This window comes from Cercospora kikuchii (genome assembly GCF_019650295.1).
Source record: "Cercospora kikuchii DNA, contig_00002, whole genome shotgun sequence".
In the NCBI taxonomy this organism is placed as follows: domain Eukaryota; kingdom Fungi; phylum Ascomycota; class Dothideomycetes; order Mycosphaerellales; family Mycosphaerellaceae; genus Cercospora; species Cercospora kikuchii.
The window spans coordinates 283,251-300,756 of NW_025408583.1; the positions used below are offsets into that span (position 1 = coordinate 283,251).

At 53.3% G+C, this 17,506-nt stretch overlaps 7 protein-coding genes across 8 annotated transcripts; 4 read left to right on the forward strand and 3 right to left on the reverse strand.

Annotated features, from left to right (window-relative positions):
- Positions 1-571: 571 nt before the first annotated feature.
- Positions 572-1,948, reverse strand: CKM354_000235700 (uncharacterized protein; the record flags this gene model as incomplete). Its single annotated transcript, XM_044797515.1, has 1 exon — positions 572-1,948. The coding sequence occupies one exon, from the start codon at positions 1,946-1,948 to the stop codon at positions 572-574; it is 1,377 nt and encodes a 458-aa protein (XP_044653450.1).
- Positions 1,949-2,423: 475 nt separating this feature from the next.
- Positions 2,424-3,266, reverse strand: CKM354_000235800 (uncharacterized protein; the record flags this gene model as incomplete). The annotated part of the gene is made up of 2 exons (XM_044797516.1): positions 2,424-3,021; positions 3,115-3,266. 2 exons carry the CDS (start codon positions 3,264-3,266, stop codon positions 2,424-2,426), a joined length of 750 nt encoding a protein of 249 aa, XP_044653451.1.
- A 451-nt stretch (positions 3,267-3,717) lies between these two features.
- Positions 3,718-5,493, forward strand: CKM354_000235900 (uncharacterized protein; the record flags this gene model as incomplete). The annotated part of the gene is made up of 2 exons (XM_044797517.1): positions 3,718-4,896; positions 4,951-5,493. The coding sequence occupies 2 exons, from the start codon at positions 3,718-3,720 to the stop codon at positions 5,491-5,493; spliced, it is 1,722 nt and encodes a 573-aa protein (XP_044653452.1).
- Positions 5,494-5,602: 109 nt separating this feature from the next.
- CKM354_000236000 (uncharacterized protein) lies at positions 5,603-6,549 on the reverse strand (the record flags this gene model as incomplete). Its single annotated transcript, XM_044797518.1, has 2 exons — positions 5,603-5,869; positions 5,941-6,549. 2 exons carry the CDS (start codon positions 6,547-6,549, stop codon positions 5,603-5,605), a joined length of 876 nt encoding a protein of 291 aa, XP_044653453.1.
- A 226-nt stretch (positions 6,550-6,775) lies between these two features.
- On the forward strand, positions 6,776-7,486 carry CKM354_000236100 (uncharacterized protein; the record flags this gene model as incomplete). The annotated part of the gene is made up of 4 exons (XM_044797519.1): positions 6,776-6,805; positions 6,897-7,068; positions 7,156-7,338; positions 7,416-7,486. The coding sequence occupies 4 exons, from the start codon at positions 6,776-6,778 to the stop codon at positions 7,484-7,486; spliced, it is 456 nt and encodes a 151-aa protein (XP_044653454.1).
- Positions 7,487-8,278: 792 nt separating this feature from the next.
- CKM354_000236200 (uncharacterized protein) lies at positions 8,279-13,037 on the forward strand (the record flags this gene model as incomplete). 2 transcript variants are annotated; one of them, XM_044797520.1, is made up of 4 exons in its annotated part: positions 8,279-12,115; positions 12,165-12,524; positions 12,570-12,725; positions 12,810-13,037. In XM_044797520.1, the coding sequence occupies 4 exons, from the start codon at positions 8,279-8,281 to the stop codon at positions 13,035-13,037; spliced, it is 4,581 nt and encodes a 1,526-aa protein (XP_044653455.1). The 2 variants fall into 2 exon arrangements, with proteins under 2 accessions (XP_044653455.1, XP_044653456.1); XM_044797521.1 differs by having other exon boundaries at positions 12,165-12,725.
- A 1,465-nt stretch (positions 13,038-14,502) lies between these two features.
- Positions 14,503-15,339, forward strand: CKM354_000236300 (uncharacterized protein; the record flags this gene model as incomplete). Its single annotated transcript, XM_044797522.1, has 1 exon — positions 14,503-15,339. One exon carries the CDS (start codon positions 14,503-14,505, stop codon positions 15,337-15,339), a length of 837 nt encoding a protein of 278 aa, XP_044653457.1.
- Positions 15,340-17,506: the final 2,167 nt, after the last annotated feature.

The following is a 17,506-nucleotide window of genomic DNA, read 5'->3' on the forward strand; positions in this document are numbered from 1 at the left end:
GGTCTTGCTGCACTTGTCGCCTCGGGGAAGAAGGCAGTGACGGATGGTACAGTCGCGCTTGTCCTGCAATCCGGTCTCGCAACATCGCGGTGCGACACAATATCAACCAATGTCTACTAATCACATGCAAAAAGAAATGAATGTTTGACATGATTCTGCAGATGGAGACTCTGATTTAGTGCATAGAGGCAGGAAGACGCGTGAACGCCGCCTCGAGTCTTGCTCGCAAAAGTCGTGGACGTTTCATCTCGAGATCACTCCTCACAGACTACGATATAGGACTCTTCCTCGAGACGCAGTAGAAAAGCTAGAGAAGACCATCGTGTAGACTCGAAACTTCAACTCTGACACTACCAACTGGTTCCTGAAACCCGTACATCTCTAGCATCTACTAGGGCTCAACTCAAGCGCGAGAAGACTAGCTATAATACATCTCTCAACTGCTCCGAATGCAGCATGTTGCATGTGACGACTGCAGGTAGACCATATGCGTTCTCGATTCCTGCTAGGACCGGATAGTCTGCTCGCTGTAGATATCGCCACACCAGTGACTCAGCATCGCCTTCGCATCCTAGTCCTCGTTCGTCCAACGCGCTGGGATACATGTGACTTCACAACGACACTTTTCCAGGGCCAGCTCATCTTCAGCCTCGCTCGCGACATCTTCTTGAACTCCATCAAGCGCCTCTTCGACTGATTCTGCGACCACCGCTCCACGGCCATCAAGCCACACTCCTCCAACCTCCTCTGCCTTCCACTCCTCATATTCCACCAAAGTCGGAACGTGGTCGTCCATCGACATGGCCAGACACCAGTCGAGGTATGATTTGCGCTTCACAGCGCACTTCACCTCGAAGTCTTTCTTCTGCTGGTTCTTTAACGCTCCGATGAGACGAACAGGCTGCTCGGCTATCCATGGAAATGCCTTCCGCAGAATCTTATCCACCGTCAATTTTTGGCAGGCAAACTGTGGGATCATTGTGGAACCCGCGTTGTTGTGAGTCATAATGATAATATCAATAAGAGCTTTCGGCTGAGCCAAATCGATGACCAAGTCTTTGAGTTGCATGCGTTGGAAGACATTTATCTTTTCGAGGCCGTGACGGCGCAGGTCTGCTACTCGTTTGAAGCATTCGAGAATATCCTCATGTGGCAGCGCCAGCTCAAGACGTCGTATGCGGCTGACAAGCGTCTTGTTGTTGCTCAGTCTGTAGAAGTCTTTGCTGCTCGTGAGGCGGAAGACAGTTCTTTCGAAGAGGATGTGGCTTGCTTCGGCGTAGACCTGCCGGCTCAAGTATAGAATATTCATTGATGGCAACGGAAGCGCACCTCGCTCCATGTGGCGAGTACCGTATCTTCCGAGTCGTGCATACCGATATGGGGACTGATCCTGCTCGGGACCAAGAGCGAAGTCGTAGATCGAATTCCGAATCTCAGCAGGCAGATTTTGAAACTGAAATTTCTTACCGTTGAATTTCCAGAGACGCCACTGCTTGTCCCACAAGACTTGCTGTCTCTCTCGCGCTTCCTTCGCAGTCCACGGCCACGGCCCCAAGTCAGCGTTGAGATCCGAATCATCGTCATCGGAATGATGATCCTTTTGGAGCCACTCGACCAAAGATGTACATCCATGCCGAGCATGGACCCAGACCTCACAAGCCGAATCAAGCTCGACTTCCATGACTTTCGCCTCCCATCGCCAATCCTCGAACGAGTAGCTGTCATACCCAAGAGGGCGTCTGTGGATATCGTAAATGGGAGTCGAGCCCTTTGCAGGCGACACAGCAATGAATCTGTCCGGATCCTGTAGGTTGTGAAGGTTGAAATCATCGATGGTGGCGATAATCACCTCACGTATGAAGTCTTTGCAAAACGCCCTCGGAGCACCGACTCGCTGTCGCCTGTACTCCATGTCCGCCGTGATTGGCAGAACTTTGTGTGTAGGCATCCTGAATTGTGGACGGGCTGTTGTCTTGTAGATGGCCACCAAGGTGCCGCGTCGGTATGTAGTGGTCTGGTGTGGCTCTATGGTGGAAGTGTTCGGACTTGCTGGCGAAACCTAGATTTGTGATTCTCTGTCAGGCAGTGAGTCAGAAAGGCAGGCATGGAGGCATGAAGAGACTAGAGGTAAAAAGCAATTGTTGTCCGTTCACAGTTTCATGTGACAGTATCAAGTGAATCAAGCGGCACAGGCAAGCAGTCTGGACTATCCCGGGACAGTGCCAGTGCAGCATGTGAGTTCGTTATATTCGCTTGCCATCCACTCGTCTTCCCTGCGTTCAGCCAGAATCCGAACTGAACGAAAGCCGGCTGAATTACGCTCTGTCAACACAGCTACCTCCCGAAGTGAGGACATGCCGCGAAAGGGAAACGCCGAGGGTGGGTGGGCTTGAGAGGGACTTCTAGGTCAGCATATCTGACTCTCAAGGAACATCCTGCCCATGTGCGAATTTGAGCATGCTGTCCAACGGCAATGGAGGAAGGCTGGTGTTTAGACCGTTCGCAGCAGGAGCTTGCACAACGTCTGGCTTCACGGTGTCTTCGACCATCTTGTCACCATCATCGTCTTTGTCGTCCTCGTCGTCATCGTCCTCGTCGGCGAGATCGCGCTTCAGACCGGTCACGACATTCTTCACGCCATTTTCTCGCTCCAGCACAGTGAAATCATCGCTAAAGAGATCCTGTTCCATCCAAGGCGCAAGAACTTCCTGATGTATATCCATGGCTGAGGACCATAAGTCCTGCATCTCGGCCTCGGTCAACGTGCCCGACTCCTGGCCCGCCGCAACACCATTGCTCTGCTCTTTGCTGACATTGACGCTCTCTTCGATCCACGCTTCCGCTCTCGGGTCCAACTTTTTGCGCACCAACTGCTCCAATAGGCCCTGCTGCGTGTGCGCGGGAAAGTTGGGAAGAGGATGCAGGTGCAACGATGTGAATAGTTGGCGTTGCGCGCTCAACGCACTGGCGAGGCCGTCGAGGTTCTGTCCGAGATTCGTTGAAGCCTTTTGCAGCTGTGGCCTGTCAACTTACCTTAGCGACGAAGTCTTCTAACCCTACGCGATAGCAAAGGAGTGCATTTGCAGGCGACGCGTCACCACGACCACGACCTACCATGCGAGCAGAGGATCATTCTGCGGTTTCGCGAGGTCTTCCTGCAGCAGGTGCAGAGACGTCGAGAGCCCGGCCAGTCGCATGCGCAAATGGTCAATGGCTTTGATGTGCTCCTGCGGCAGTGTCTGAGCCGGAGTCTGCGTCTGCGCCATGACGAGTTTTGCAGTGTTGCGACGATGGAGAGATGCGTGATGCTGGTATGTCGATGCCTGGGATGCGATGCTCTTGGAAGGTGTCGCGCCGACTTCTGATTCGCGCGCAACTCAATTCACTCAGCCGCACCGCAAACGGCTAGCTTCGCGCCCATGTGCTACGGACTGCCCGCTCAAGCTCTGGCATCTCGGCTAAGCATTGAATCAAGCTCGTTCAACCCTGTCCGAGCATCCACTTCGTCACTTTCTCCTGCAAGCACAGCTGAGGTGGAGCTCCCGAGCGCGACTTGAGCGGGTCTGACGGAATCGCTGAAGGATGGAATGGACAATCATTAGGCAGTAGGGCAATCGCTACTGTGCACGCAGATATATATCACCCGGTAAGACCACTCAGAGTTTGTCTTATCATTCCAAACCATTCAGCTTTCATTCACGCTTCCATTCTCTCACCATGCCTATTGGTCTAGTTGCTAAGCTTGCCGGCAAAGGTATTGCGATGGGCGCTGAATACAGAGAGCATCGGAAAGAACAGAAGCAAGCCCGCGCCGCAGCAACAGAAGAGCTCGAGCATGGTACCTCCACCAGACCAGAAGAACGTCAAATGGAGTCCACGGAAGCGCTTCCCGCGTATACAGATCGACAGAATACTGCACATAGAACTCTCGAAGCAGGCCCACCAGCTTCAGCTGACCAGAAGTGGGACGACATTTCTTCACAAGAAGATTCAGATTCAGACGACACCGAATCGATCGAGGACGACGAGGAGCTTCAGGCACTTGATGAAGCATTAGAGCCCACTGATAGCAATGGCCTCCCCACATATGACGAGTCCGAGGCACAATACACTCCGGTTGATGAGCTTGTCCGCGAGGTCATGAATACCAACGCGCCAGCCGTGCCAAGGGAAATCACCCTCACTCCCCCTCAGATTCCATTGCCAGTGATACTTCCTCAGCGTCGCCCAAGAAAAAAGGCCCGAGGCTTTATCAGAGCATACAGCCCAGTGTTGGCGGACTGTGGCATCAGCCAGGAAGTCTTCCTCAAGTTCCTGAAGAATTTCCACAAGTCTTCCCAGGCGTCTCCCATCTTCCCTATCATTCAAATCTCTGCTGCCATCGCAGGACTCGTACCATCGGTCATCGCAATGGCTGTGACTACGGCTGTACAAATTGGTGCTGGAGTAGGAGCAGAGGTGCAATCCAGAACACGAACAAACACCTTCCTCGATTCCATGAACGAGGAGTTGTTCAAGCCCGCTGGCCTTTATGCTATGATTGTCAAGTACAAGTCCGACTCGGATATACAGCAATCTACCACTGGTATCGCTGGGCTCGCCAACCTCATCAAAGCCGAGAAGGTGGATGTCACCACTAATCAAACCATTGCGAAGTACAACAGGGCGCACTCGGACGAGTCAGGAAGCAGAAGCATGAGCAGTCGTATGAAAGACATGAGGCTCGCCAGCAATACAACCAGAGGGACTGCCATGCTACCAGAATCTGCGCCCCTAATATTTCCAGAGCTCGATCGCCAAGCAGCTCAAGCAGGACCAGAGACTTTCAAGGACAAGACCAAAGATGCTAAAAAGTTCCTCGCAAACTACTTTGATCGCAGAGCTCAATTGGATTATGTGAGTGCTGCAGCCTCGTGCTCCCAATCGTGGAATGTGCTAACAGCTCCATAGGCATCGCAAGACCCCAACTCTTCACTCACAGTTCCTGAACAACAGCGTGCCTTCAAGTCAGCCCGCGCAGATCCAAATCACCCAATGTACTCCGGAGGTCTCGTTGCGCTGCTTTCAGGTGGAAAGATGACACCCATAGCATCGAAGCGCGAGCGTCGGATGGAGCGAGATCTCCTTCGCGACCAGCGTCGTCTCGCTGTGGGTCGTGAGCCTCGAACCAGAAAACGATATGGAGATGCTTATCGCGAAGAACTGTTCTCACGCACCGGATTCCGATCTGAGCAGGCTTCGAGTGCTGGGCGTCTTAGTCCTGCTGCGAGTAGTTCACAGGGCAGTTCTGTGGCAGCATCGTCGAGTCAAAGTACATTTCAGCGAGAGGCGAGATCTCGAAATGCCAGGAGGAGGAACAGAAAAGGCGGGCCTCTGGGTGCGGTGAAGAGAGCTATGAGGGAAGATGTACTGTATTTGATGATTGTTAATATGCCTTCTGAGGCGGAGTTGGCTGAAGCTAGGGAAGAGTTGGAAAGGGCGCAACAGCACTAGTCGATGAACCAGATATACAGAGACCAGACGCTTCACGAATTATACAGCACGAATTCAATAGCGAGTAAGACATTACATTTTAGTTATCGAAATTGTTTTCGAGCGCGATCTATCCTCGTCTCCTGGTCGAGGGCGACTTCTTGGACTTCTCGCTGCCACTTGCCTTGACGACATTGGCATAGCTTGGAGCTCCTTCCTTCGTAGGGTCAAGCTTCTTCTGCTTGGTGCTTGAGCCGTTCCAGTAGTAGACCATCTGCAGAGCAAGAACCAGATTCAAGGAGAATCCAGCCAGGAATCCGTACAAGATCAGCTTGTCGTCGACCTCCTGCAGCGTAGTGAAGATGCGAGCCAACGATCCAGCCAAGTAGTTGAAGATCTGCGAAGCTTGATTAGTCCTCATTCCCCTCAAGACAGATTTGTGCAAAATCACAAGACAACAACACTTACCGCAAAAGCACTCAACTGCCCTGTACCACCCTCACGGAAGATCGTAATGATCTGCGGCAACTTGCTCGCAACACCCAACAATCCAGCTCCAGCCTGAAAGTACTGCAACATCTCCAGGCTCACCACCCCCTCGTTATACAACGCATACCCCGCAGCCGCCAATCCAGCAACGAAAACCGCAGCCATAGGCCCTTGTCCCGAAAACTGCAAGACCAAAATACTGATAGCCACATTCTGCACGGCGATCAACGCCGTCTCGCCATACGTGCTAAACGGGAACTGGTTGCGGACATTGTAGACCAGTGTGACGAGGTAGCTGACGGTCTCGAGGAGGTATGAGAGGAAGCTGATGCCAGAGGCGGATTGGCTGTTAATGAGCTTGATGAGTTGAGGGATTTTCACTATGCTGCTTGCAGCGATGATGGCGATGCCTAGGGCTTTCGAGATGGCGAGTTTGAGGCAGGCCGAGTCGGTTATTGTGAGGTCGTGGACTAGACTGCGGTAGCAGCTGTCGCCAAGGAGTTGAGTTGCGGCATCGCTGATGGGTTTGGGGAGGTTGCGAGTGATCGGTGTGAGGATGCTGCGGAGGGCTGTTTCGAGGGATTCCATCTAGTCTTCTTGTGCTTGAAGTTGTTGCTGAAGAGGATTTGTTTTGAGCTGCTGACAGCTGTATGGACTTTCGTGACAGGGGTATGGTAAACAGGGTTCAAGGATCCGCGAGTCGCGCGCGCGCCTTCCGCTTGGCGGGCTGACATCACGTCCAAGCTCCTCGTCAAGCTTCACTTTGAGGAATCGCTCTTCCGGCGTTCAGACAAGACAGTCAACACTGGTCAAGATGAGCTTCTTCAAGAATCTGTTCAAGGAGGTGAGATAGATCTTTGCCTTAATGAAGAGGAATCATTCAAGCATAAACTTGCACAAAAAGGGCACCACGTTCAGTATTGACGATCCTGCAGGCCGGCGTCAAGGACGTGATCACTGTCTTCCACAATCCAAAGCTCCCAGCGTCGACCCGCGTTCACACTCTGCTCAAGCAGCTCAATGCCACCAGCGTAGCTCATGCGACCGAAGACCAGGCCAGCGACCACAGCAAACAAAGCAAATTGGAGAGGACGGAGTTCGAGCTTGGTATGTGAGGAGCTCAGACATAACATTGGGAGAGAAGCGGAAAAGGGCTGCTGGAATATGAGGGAACATACTGATTGATTTGGTTAGATGTGCAGGAAGGCGCTCCCACAAGCGACCAGTTGAGCAGCATCTTGGAGTACCTTGGTCCTGGGCAGGCTGGCAATGTGATCAAGGATGCTACAGGCACGAGTGATGCATTGAGGAAATTCAAGCAGAGCGAGGCATCTTTCCAGCGTCCAGTGACAGTGGACTGGAATAATGGCAGAGCTGGTATGTACATCTTGCTCCCCATAACGACGATGAGAGCGTCAAGCGGGACGCTTGGGCTGATACCTGATACAAAACAGTTGTTGGAGAGAACGAGAGCGAGATTTTGAAGCTCGTGAAATCGGTGCCAAAGGAGGCCGAGAAGGTATGAGCTGGTCTGTGTGGAGGAGAATGAACATGGCTGTGCAGCTAGATGAATTGCTGCGGAGACACAGTCCGTAGCAGGAGCAGAGGTCTTGACAAAATCCCAGCTCTTTATGAGTAAAACCATCCAGGAATAAGTCTTCCATTCCGACGGCGCTTCTTCCATGGCCCAGAGACACTGTCTTGTAGATGCGGAAATCACTTCGGGAACGCGCAGCTGCTGATGCGGCACCCACGGCGGGCACTTCCAGCGCAAGCTGTCTCATTGGTGCTGCGGCCATAGGGCTGTTAAATCTGGTCTTCCGCGCGCAACCGCGTGTCGTCAATGTAAGCCGTCCTACTACCTCTCTATCTCATGATAATGCACATAGCCGCTGATAGCGCACATGCATACAAACGACGCCGTTCGTCGTTTCCAGTACCGAAAAGCACAAGACACCACGAGAGAGTTCTGATTATGGAGAGGAGATCAATGGCTGCTCAATGTTGCCAACGGAAGTGGTGAGGCGTTGCAAGTGAAGGTTGAAGCAAGTGCGCGCTTCACATTCGCGTCGAATGCAAGAGCAAACGCTCGAGCTCGTTCGCACTTGCACCACAACAGACCACAAATCATCAACCCGCGGCGGTCGCTCTCTCTCGTCACCACCAACATCGACATCAATCTTCGAGCGTTGGCTCTTCGAAAATTTGTCGCGCTCACTAATTCTTCGCCAATCTTCCATCGCACTTCTTGTCTTTCGCACCGTCCAGCACAGAGTTCGCTCTTCTGAGCTCAATCAGCTTCACTACATCACCTACCATGGCCGACGGCGACGGCATCCGCCCACCGGTCATCGCGTCTTCGAGTCGCTTCAACGACATCTTGCCTTACTGCAAGATTCTCTTCGAGGAAGAGTCGAAGAGATGGGGTGGCATCATGCCCCACCAATTTCCCCAGAACGCCAGCAAGGAGGCGGAAGAGGAGTTTCTCCTGACCCAATTCCCGGCGAGCGAATGTCAAGTGCAAGGCTTCAGATTTCTCAAGCAGGTCTGGTACTCCATCGCCATTAACAATCGGGAAACTCGCCTTCCGCATGTGGTCAACGAGTGGTTCGAGCATAAGAGCAAAGAGTATGTCGGCAATCCTGACCTCGAAGGCTGGCTTTTACGTGAAGAAGCTTGCGCCGCTACATTCTTCGAACAGAAGGAGATCGACGTGTTCGGCTCCGATTTTCTTGATTGGGCTGTACAAGGTATTCAGTGGAGACTGCGCAACCCGCAGGTCTTCGTGGCAACAGGAACAAACACCCCAGAGCCAGTTCCGGTCTCCGAAGCCTTGGCTCCTTCAAAGCAGAGTTCACCAGTCGAAGTCGCCAATGCTGGACCTGTCTCAACCTCGACACAGCCAACAAATGCGCCAGCACAGCCGAGCGAAGTACCAGCAGCTCCGGAGAAGCAGACAGCTCCGGTAGCAGCAGTGCCTTCTACCAGTCTGAGCGCTACTGCTGCTGCATTCAGCTCGACCAACACACCAGTACAAGCCGCAACCACCGTCTTCAAACCGTCTGGCGATGCCCGGGAGTATGTTGCGAATGCGAAGGACTTTCAGCCGCAAACACAACGTGGCTCGAAGCGCGCACCTAATGGCAAGCGCCGCGGCCAGGGTGACCGCAACGTAGACCAAACAGCACCGTCGTTCTACAATCCGAGAGCACCTCAGCACGCGCAGCAACCACTGCCGTCTCGCCCTATGCCTGCTCATCCTGCTCAAGTTGGTCCAATGCCGCCTGGACCACCGACATACATCATGCCATCTAGCGACATGCGCCATCCTTTCGGTCCAGGCCACCCTGCCCCAACTCCTCACATGATGGGACCCCATCCACCGCCCGGCTTCGAGCATCATCCTCAACAGCCTGTGCATATGGGTGGCCACGGCATGTTCATGCAAGGCCCACCACCACCTCAGGGCTTTGGATACCCGTCACTTAGCGAGCGCAATATGAACCATGGTGACGCCAGAGCATTTCCACCACAGCCAACTTATGGTGGTTTTGATCAGGGACCAGACCAGGGACGCGGCAAAGGCCGTGACAGCACTGTCTCGTCGGGCGGCAGAGGCGCAACGTATGGGAGCGTTCGAGGTCGTAGTCGGGGCCGGGGCCGTAACAGTATCAGCAGATCGAGCGCAGATGGCGATTATTCTTCTGGCTCTCGCTACCCATCGCACGGCTTCAATGACGCGTCTTCCGCCAACAACTTCCAGCGGGCTGTCGATAGCTCTGGATCTTGGCGATCGCATCACCAAGATGAGAACGCCGCTCCAGAGCAGCGCTCTCTGGAGCAGTTTTCTCATGGACCTCCGCGAATCCTGACTCGGCGATCTTCTCAGGCCGAAGCCACAGGCGGACCATCGCAATATGCAGCACCTGTGACCACCGGCATCGCCGGGTTCCATGGTCAAGAAGGACCTACAGCTACGGTGGGCAAAGTGACTGACTCCGACATGAACGAGTATCACTGCACCAAAACAGCCATCGGGGACAAGTGTATCTACGCGCATAAGCTCATCGCATTCCTGATCCCAGCTACTACGACCGATGATCAACTCCGCAAGTGTTTCACGAAATTCGGTCCAGTGGAGAGAATCTCTCCGCCTCTCAAGTCGCACAACCAAGCGAACACCGAGAGCGCGCATAGGTACATTACCTTCGAGACGCATCATGGCGCACGCGAATGCGTGAAGCAGAGACACATAGAAATCATGCCGGGGGTGTTCAGAGATGTTGAAGTCGCTAAAGAGCATTGGGACCCGGAGCACCAACGCTACCAGCCTCGAACTCACATGGGCGTCCTAGTCAAGGAGATAGCTCCTGCTCCGCCCTCGATGCACTATGTGCAGAAATCAGCCTTCAATGCACTTCCATCTCTACCTGCGGACCTTCCACAGCATGACCGCTCAGACGTGGGGCCAATGACTGTGTCGCGGGAAGAAATGTCTGCAGAAGCCGCTCCAGCCGCCTCCGGTGCCGGCACTCCGAAGGGAAAGAAGAAGACTGGTAAGCGCAATAAGAAGAAAGCTTCCGATCTTCGTGGAGAAGCCGTTGGCCAGGCTTTTGAGGAGAACGCTCAAAAGGGTCGTGCAGGACTGAGCCCAATACCAGACGACACCAGCTCCAACGCGGAGACTGTTGTCACCGTCCTAGAGACCAAGCACACGACGCCTACGAAGCGCAAGGATTCACTGCGGTCCGTGGCTGTCAGCAATACAAAGGACACATCAAATGCGCCAGCTATCAAGGAGTCCAGCATGGACGTGGGCACTGCTGCTGATCCTGATGATACAAAGGTCTCAACGCCTATCCAGGCGACAAAGGTGAAGAATTCGCTCGTCAAGCCGTTGACAACGAAGGAGGCGCAAGAGCGCGCACTTGACAGCCAGGAGGTCTCTGGAAAGAACTCTGATGCCTCGAGCAAGTCAGAAGATGAGCATGTTGACGACAGCTTTCACACGGCTAGCGCCACGCCTGGCGGAGAGCGCAATTCGGCAGTCGAAGATGAGAACATTGAGCTCAAAGCGGTCGCAGTATCACCTCAAGCTGGTGTCTCGACCGCTGTCGTACAAGAACCCACCGGCGAACCTTCAGCTACCCCTACACAGCAAGAACAACCGGCCAAATCATCAGAGGAAGAAGAGAAGGTGCAGCTTCCAGACTTATCCAAATCCAAGTCGAAGGGTTTTGTTGCAGTGCCAAAGCTTGACACTTCAGCTGCAGCGGACCTGGAAGCCAAAAGCACCGAGGAGCGGCAATCCGCAATGACTCAAGGCGGAGGCTCGGGCAGTTCTGAAGCGCCAGTTGCACCTTTTGTCACTGCACCAAATACACCAGCTTCGCCCATCCTTGACAATGGTGGTCAGCCACAGGTGCAGTCGAAGAAGGAAGGCAAGGCAAAAGAGGAGGCCAAAGTGAAGGGTCCCGCTCAGACGGAATCATTCAGTCTCTTCGGTAAGCAGAAGAAGGCTAAGAAGCAGAGAGCACCCAAAGGCGGCAATTCTGGCACGAGCTCGAGAGTCATCTCAGCGGATTTACCGAAGCCAGATGAGGTACCGATGCGTAAGGCCACAAGCACTGCCAAGCCTGAGCCGATTGTGGAGGGGGCTGAGGCTGTTGAGGACAGAGGTGAAACTTTTGCAAGTGCGAATGAGGAGAGTGAGACGGCACGGCCCACGGCTTCCACGTTCACCTCTTCCTCGTTCACTTCAGGCCCCACAAAAGCTGCACCACTTGCTCCACCTGAAGAGCTTTCTGTCGAGCCTTTGACAAAGGCCAAGACAGACACTCAATTTGACGCACCCGGAACTACTACTGCTGCGACGACTATGACACCAGAGAATACCAACACCCCGATGGCGACTGTGATTCGAGAGAAGGCCGACGATCCAGCGAATGTCGCTGCTCCAGGGAAGGCCACCAATTCGGAGACGGCTGGCAAGGACCCTGAGCCAGCCCCTATGTCGAGCGCTCCTTCGCCAGGCAAAGCTCCTGGTATCTTCCGTCGCATAACTGGCATTTTCGTAAGCAACTCAGATGCTGCTTCATCGGCTGGTCCTGGCGTTGCGCAAGGCTTGGGAATTAGTTCTGAGCCTGTCGTCGAGGTGAGTACTACTGCGAAGCCTGTTTGAATGCCATCTAACATTTTATTAGGCGTCCTCTTCCAAGGTCGACGCTGTGCCCGACCAGATCGATGGAGGAGAGACCACTGCCGTAGATGGCCCTTCCGACGCTGCTACTTCGAAGCCTGCTAAGAAGAGCAAGAAGAAGAAGTCGAAGAAGAAGCCTGCAGCAGTCACTGACACATCCAACGCTGCCACCACAGATGGTAGTGCTACTCAGCCGAATGCCGCCCAGCCGACTGCTACCAAGCCAAACGCCAACGAGCCGAGAGTGAAAGTGCTTGAGATGAGCCACCTCTATCCGGCCGACGAAAGCAGCCTCCCTCTCTATGCATTCCGTGGCACTCGCCGCAGCGCTGATACTGATGCGTCTACACCGGACAAAGCAAAGGTAAAGATGCCTCAGCGTTACATCTCTGATAACCACCTTGTTCAGGCCCCCAGAGTTCGGCGCGTTCATCCGCGCGTGAAGCATCGTGCGAAGAGCAGTTCTGACACGTCTGATAGTCGGGAAGTGAGTACCCAAAGCCATGGGCAGGCTCAGCCACAGAGTCTCTCTACTCCAAATGAGGGCGAGAACGAGGAGAACAATGTATGTACCATTATCACCCTGAACCTGCCAGTTGGACATTCGGTGGAGAGTGTACGAATATTGGAAAATAACAGTGATGAACAGGACGCCCGGCCGAAACTTTGGATCTTCATGACTGTTCAAGACCCCGTGGAGAGATCGAGAGCAGTGTTGCAGGAGCTGGACGAGCGAGAGAAAATGCTCAAGCGCATCAAGGCGATGAAGGAGTTGGAGATGGGTAGGGTCATTGGAGAGGCTGAGGATGAAGAAGAAGAAGTCGAAAATGGTGGCGAAAACAACAGCAAGGAAAACGTCGGCGCGGCTACAGAGTAGCACTTCTGTGGCGTGTGGCGAATTCTGGCGTTGAAGAGGTTGGGAATGGGGTTGCTTGAAGTTCCTCTACTGACTCGTGGGACGCTACTGGACTGGAATGAGGCATGCTTCGTAAGGCTTGATGAGTACCATCGCTTTGTGGAGAACCTAAATTCAAAATGTACTCTGCATCCTAAAGTGCAGACTCTGCTGCAACATCGTCTGGTCACTGTGAACCCAATCTGTGGCCGCGAAAAGTAACCTGCGTGCAAGAGGAAAAGACAGACATACGAGACCAGCGACATGACATGCGTGAGAAGCTCGTGCAATTCGGATCTACTGTGAGAAACAGTACACAGAACTCCCAGAAGCCTCCTGTATCGTTTTCATATCAACAGCCGACTTCCTTCTTCAAGGCATACAGTCATCCTTCGTCCCCATCAGAGAGAGAGCAAAAAGATGAACCGTACGCACTCTCGAGACATCCGACCCCATACGAGTAGTACTAACGCCGAATAGTCCCATCAAATGCCCGATAGCAAAAAACATATCGTTATTTTGTTATGTTCTGTGACTCGTTTCCTTTTTCCTTCCTCAATTCGCACTTGCAACACCAACCTTTCACGCAAAAAAAAAGCTTCCTCCACGCCCTAGTCCGTCGGCCGTTTGGTCGTTCGTCTGTGGCTGTCGGCTTATTCTCTCATTTTTCATTGTCGGTTCGTGAAAGGTTGATGGTGGGTTACGAGGCGTTTATGAGGTTGGGTTTGGGTTCATCTTCCTCTTGCCGCCGGTCATGGTGACGTTGACGAAACGGCGGGTGTATTGGATGCGCTTCTTCGCGCGGCCCTTGGGGACCTTCTTCTTCTCTTGTGGCTCGACCTGTTGGTGGGTATCGTGTTAGATGATGATGGTTCATTGTGCATGCAGTCCGTAGATTTGTCCGTCACTGGTGCCTCTTCCCTTTCTTCCACCTCTTGCGCTATCGAAGCGGTGACTCGTGGTGTGGGAGCTGGCGTACCTTTGGAGTCTGCGACTTGACCTTTCCGGCACGGGCGAGAGAGCCGTGCACCTTACCCATGGTTGCGGTGTGGTGTGCTGTTCACGCGGTGGGTTGTCTGTGGTGGCGAATTCTGTCAGTCTGCGCGCTCGCTACAGCGGTCGTGGGCAGGCGAAAATGCGATGTGCGTGATCCGGTGGTGATTTCGAGGCGGTAGGTGTGGACTCACGGGTTGCGTTGATGGATTTGCTGGCGCTGGGTGTGGTGAAGCGGTCCAAGTGATGGCGTCGATGCTGAATTGAGCCTGTGAGTGGGAAGATGCTTGGCACGGGATCGGAAAAGCGGCGACACAGAAGCGGCGACCGTCCTCGGTTTCGGTAATTGATAAGATCATCTGATAGTTGGTCGTGCCATCATGCATTGTTGACGCCTCTTCGTGAGCATAGCTTGCTCTCAGTGCATCGTTGGACAGACATAACCGGTAGCACCATGAGAGCCACCACCCTTCTGACCGCCACCGCAGGCGTGGCATTCGCCAGCTCGATCGGACAGCAAGTTGAACCACAGCACATCTTCTCCAACCCAGACACAATCAACGACGATGACTTCCACTTTCCCACAATTCGCGAGTCCACCGCCCAAGCACGAAAGATCCTCCACCTCTCAATAGTTGGCACCCTCGTCACCGTCTTTCCATCCACATCACACAAAAGCGACGATGCCTCCACAACGGAGAACCGACCCTCAGACGTCGAAGGCTCACCCATAGGCCTAATGGAATACTACGCCGATTGCGATCCTCATAGCGGCAATCCCATCCTCCTCGCCCTAGACATCGCAACACCCTACAAAAACTACAATCAAGGCTCCAATATCTCCCTCAGCGTCCGCTGGTGGCCAACACAAAAGAACACATACTCAGCGAGCACATTCTCCAAACTCACAAATTGGCTCTGGAGATCCCAAGACGAAGACGAGATCCCGACACCTCACACGCCCGCTGCGCTTCCTCGCTTCTCGCTTCACGGACGTTTAGAACCTGTTTCGGAAGATCGACTGAAAGATGGAAAGATTCAAGCATGTTTCTTGCGAAGTCATCCCGATTCGATACTGTGGCAGCCAGGGAATGACATCCATGAGAGCCATTATGCACAATTGATTGTGGATCATATTTATTGGTTTGGAGGGTTCGGAGATAGAGCGAGAATCGGATGGTTGCCGTTGGACGTGTGGCAGAATTTGACGATGAAAGAGATCATTGAAGCGAAGTTGCCTGGGGAAGAAAAGTGGAGGCATGGGAGTGTGGATTGGAAGTTTGGGTTGTGAGTGAGGGCATGGAAAGAGTTGATGGGGATAGAAGACACGAGACGAAGCATATATACCGGGCAGCATATTCATGAGCAATGAACATTGAGATCAAGACAGTTGATAAAGGGACTACGGCTTGTATGTGCAAAGCTTACCAATATGATGTGAGACTGAAGACACGACACACCATCGGAGAGAAGATTTGTGTCGCAATCGATTGATCGCTCACAGGTGAAGCACATAGCACATCAGTCTATAACATAGCTGCGATTCACGTGCTTGACCATAAGGATTTGCGAGAGTTGACAATTGAAACTTACTTCCTAGAGTGTACATGCTTGAGCGTACATTGTTGATAGCTAATGTTTCCCACGCTGCACTCGCAATCAAATCGATGCAGACTTATCGGGGAGGGGAAAACGTTGCCTAAAAGAAGTGTCACTTCGGTTCGTTAATCGTCTCCCCAACATGAGTCGCATGGCAGATGAGCAGACATTGCAGCATGACCTTTGTTACAGGACTGCTCTGCAACTCTGCAAAGCTGTACTCATATTCGGTGCTGGAGAATGAGATGCACAACCTACACGGGACAATCGAGAAATACGAGGATCAAGCCTTCGCTTTGCAAGGTGTGGCATAATGGAAGTGTTCCAGAATATGGAGAAGCAGTGAGATCGAGGCTGAGCTACCTTACCCTGTCCCCGAAAGAAGCCGGCATGAGAAAGCTGACGAACATCTGCGGCGGGCGGCCAAGCCCTCATCGATGTTCTAGCTGTCAGCGTGCGAAGTGATAAGGCGACGAAGGAAGTGTTGCGCGGGACGTCGACATGAGAAGCCCAGCCGCATGCGGCGGACCTGCAGAGGCCAAGCAGTAAGATCCAGAGCCAGGTATCACAACAGCTTTGAACATGACCCAGTAACACATCCGAGCGGTATAAAACTCGTATGGAAAGCGAACACTTCCAATGGTAAGCAAGGTACGACTCCTCCAACCGCATGCCGTTTCTCATGGACCTTGCGTGACGTTTGCCAATTGCCGCGGTATCATGCTGCGGTGAAGGGTGGTGCCACAGTAGACCCGAGGACTATACGCGTCGTGCACAAGTTGATTTTTCTTGACCGGCTCGAGCAGGCAGACAGCACGTTGCCAAGTCTGGAGGATGTCGTCGATTACGTGGTCAAACACTTGGTCGTACACAACGTTCAGTCTGGCAGATGGAAGAGAAGCTCGTCTTGCTTGGACCTCGCCTGTGTGATCGGGCTGCGTAGACGAAGAAGTTGCTTGTCATGTGCTTGATATGAAGTCTGCAGGTGCCCTGGTGACGAATCAATATTTGCTGGCCCACAAGAGCTCCCTCTAGGTGCAGCACTTTCGGGTGTGCAAATGTTGGCTCCGCGGTCCTTCTAGCGTTGTTGCAGCAGAAGCCGTCTCCAGGCCTTGATGAAGAGTGGGATGCCTCTCAACGCAAAGCGCGTCTTTGCCGGAAGGGGGCAATGTAGGAGCCTGCAGGGGCCTGTGCGGGAGAATGTCGCAATCGTCTAACGTGTGCAACGTGGTAGCCGACGCGTCTGTCTCGACTTTGCCACTGCCGTATAGGTGAATATCCTTGAACAGCCTCGTGCTACCAATATCGGTCTGACAAGGCAGCAGAGATGATTGGCTCCGAGGTCCGTCCGCTTCAAGCAACAACACTGCGTCCTACTAGGCATCTCTGCAGAAGGACGAAATACCTTTTCTGCAGCGAATCTGGGACGAAAAGTGGAACAGGGAGGTTGTGATTTGGCTTGACTAAGGGTTGCAAGGAGGGCGAAGACGCCAACAGCCGACGCCGATCACGCGTCTGAGCCACCCTGCGATCAAGACGACACTTTCTCAGTGGGCTATGATAGTCGCCGTCTGTGCTTCATAGCAAAGATATGTGCGATAGCTGTTATACGGTAGCCGTGAGGATCTGCTGTGTTCCGTTCCATCCATCTGGTTATCGTAGGTGAAGAAACGGAGCACTTCTGCAGTTGTGGCGATTGCGACAACCACTGTACGCGTGGCCTGGCGAGCTGCCGAGGATTCCACAACACCTGGGACACGCATGACGATGGAAGATCCTCGTTCGATGCGGTCTTGCGACCAGCGATCAGCACAACTTGCGTGTTGTATACTGCCCAGACAATGAGAGATTGCTGTGTG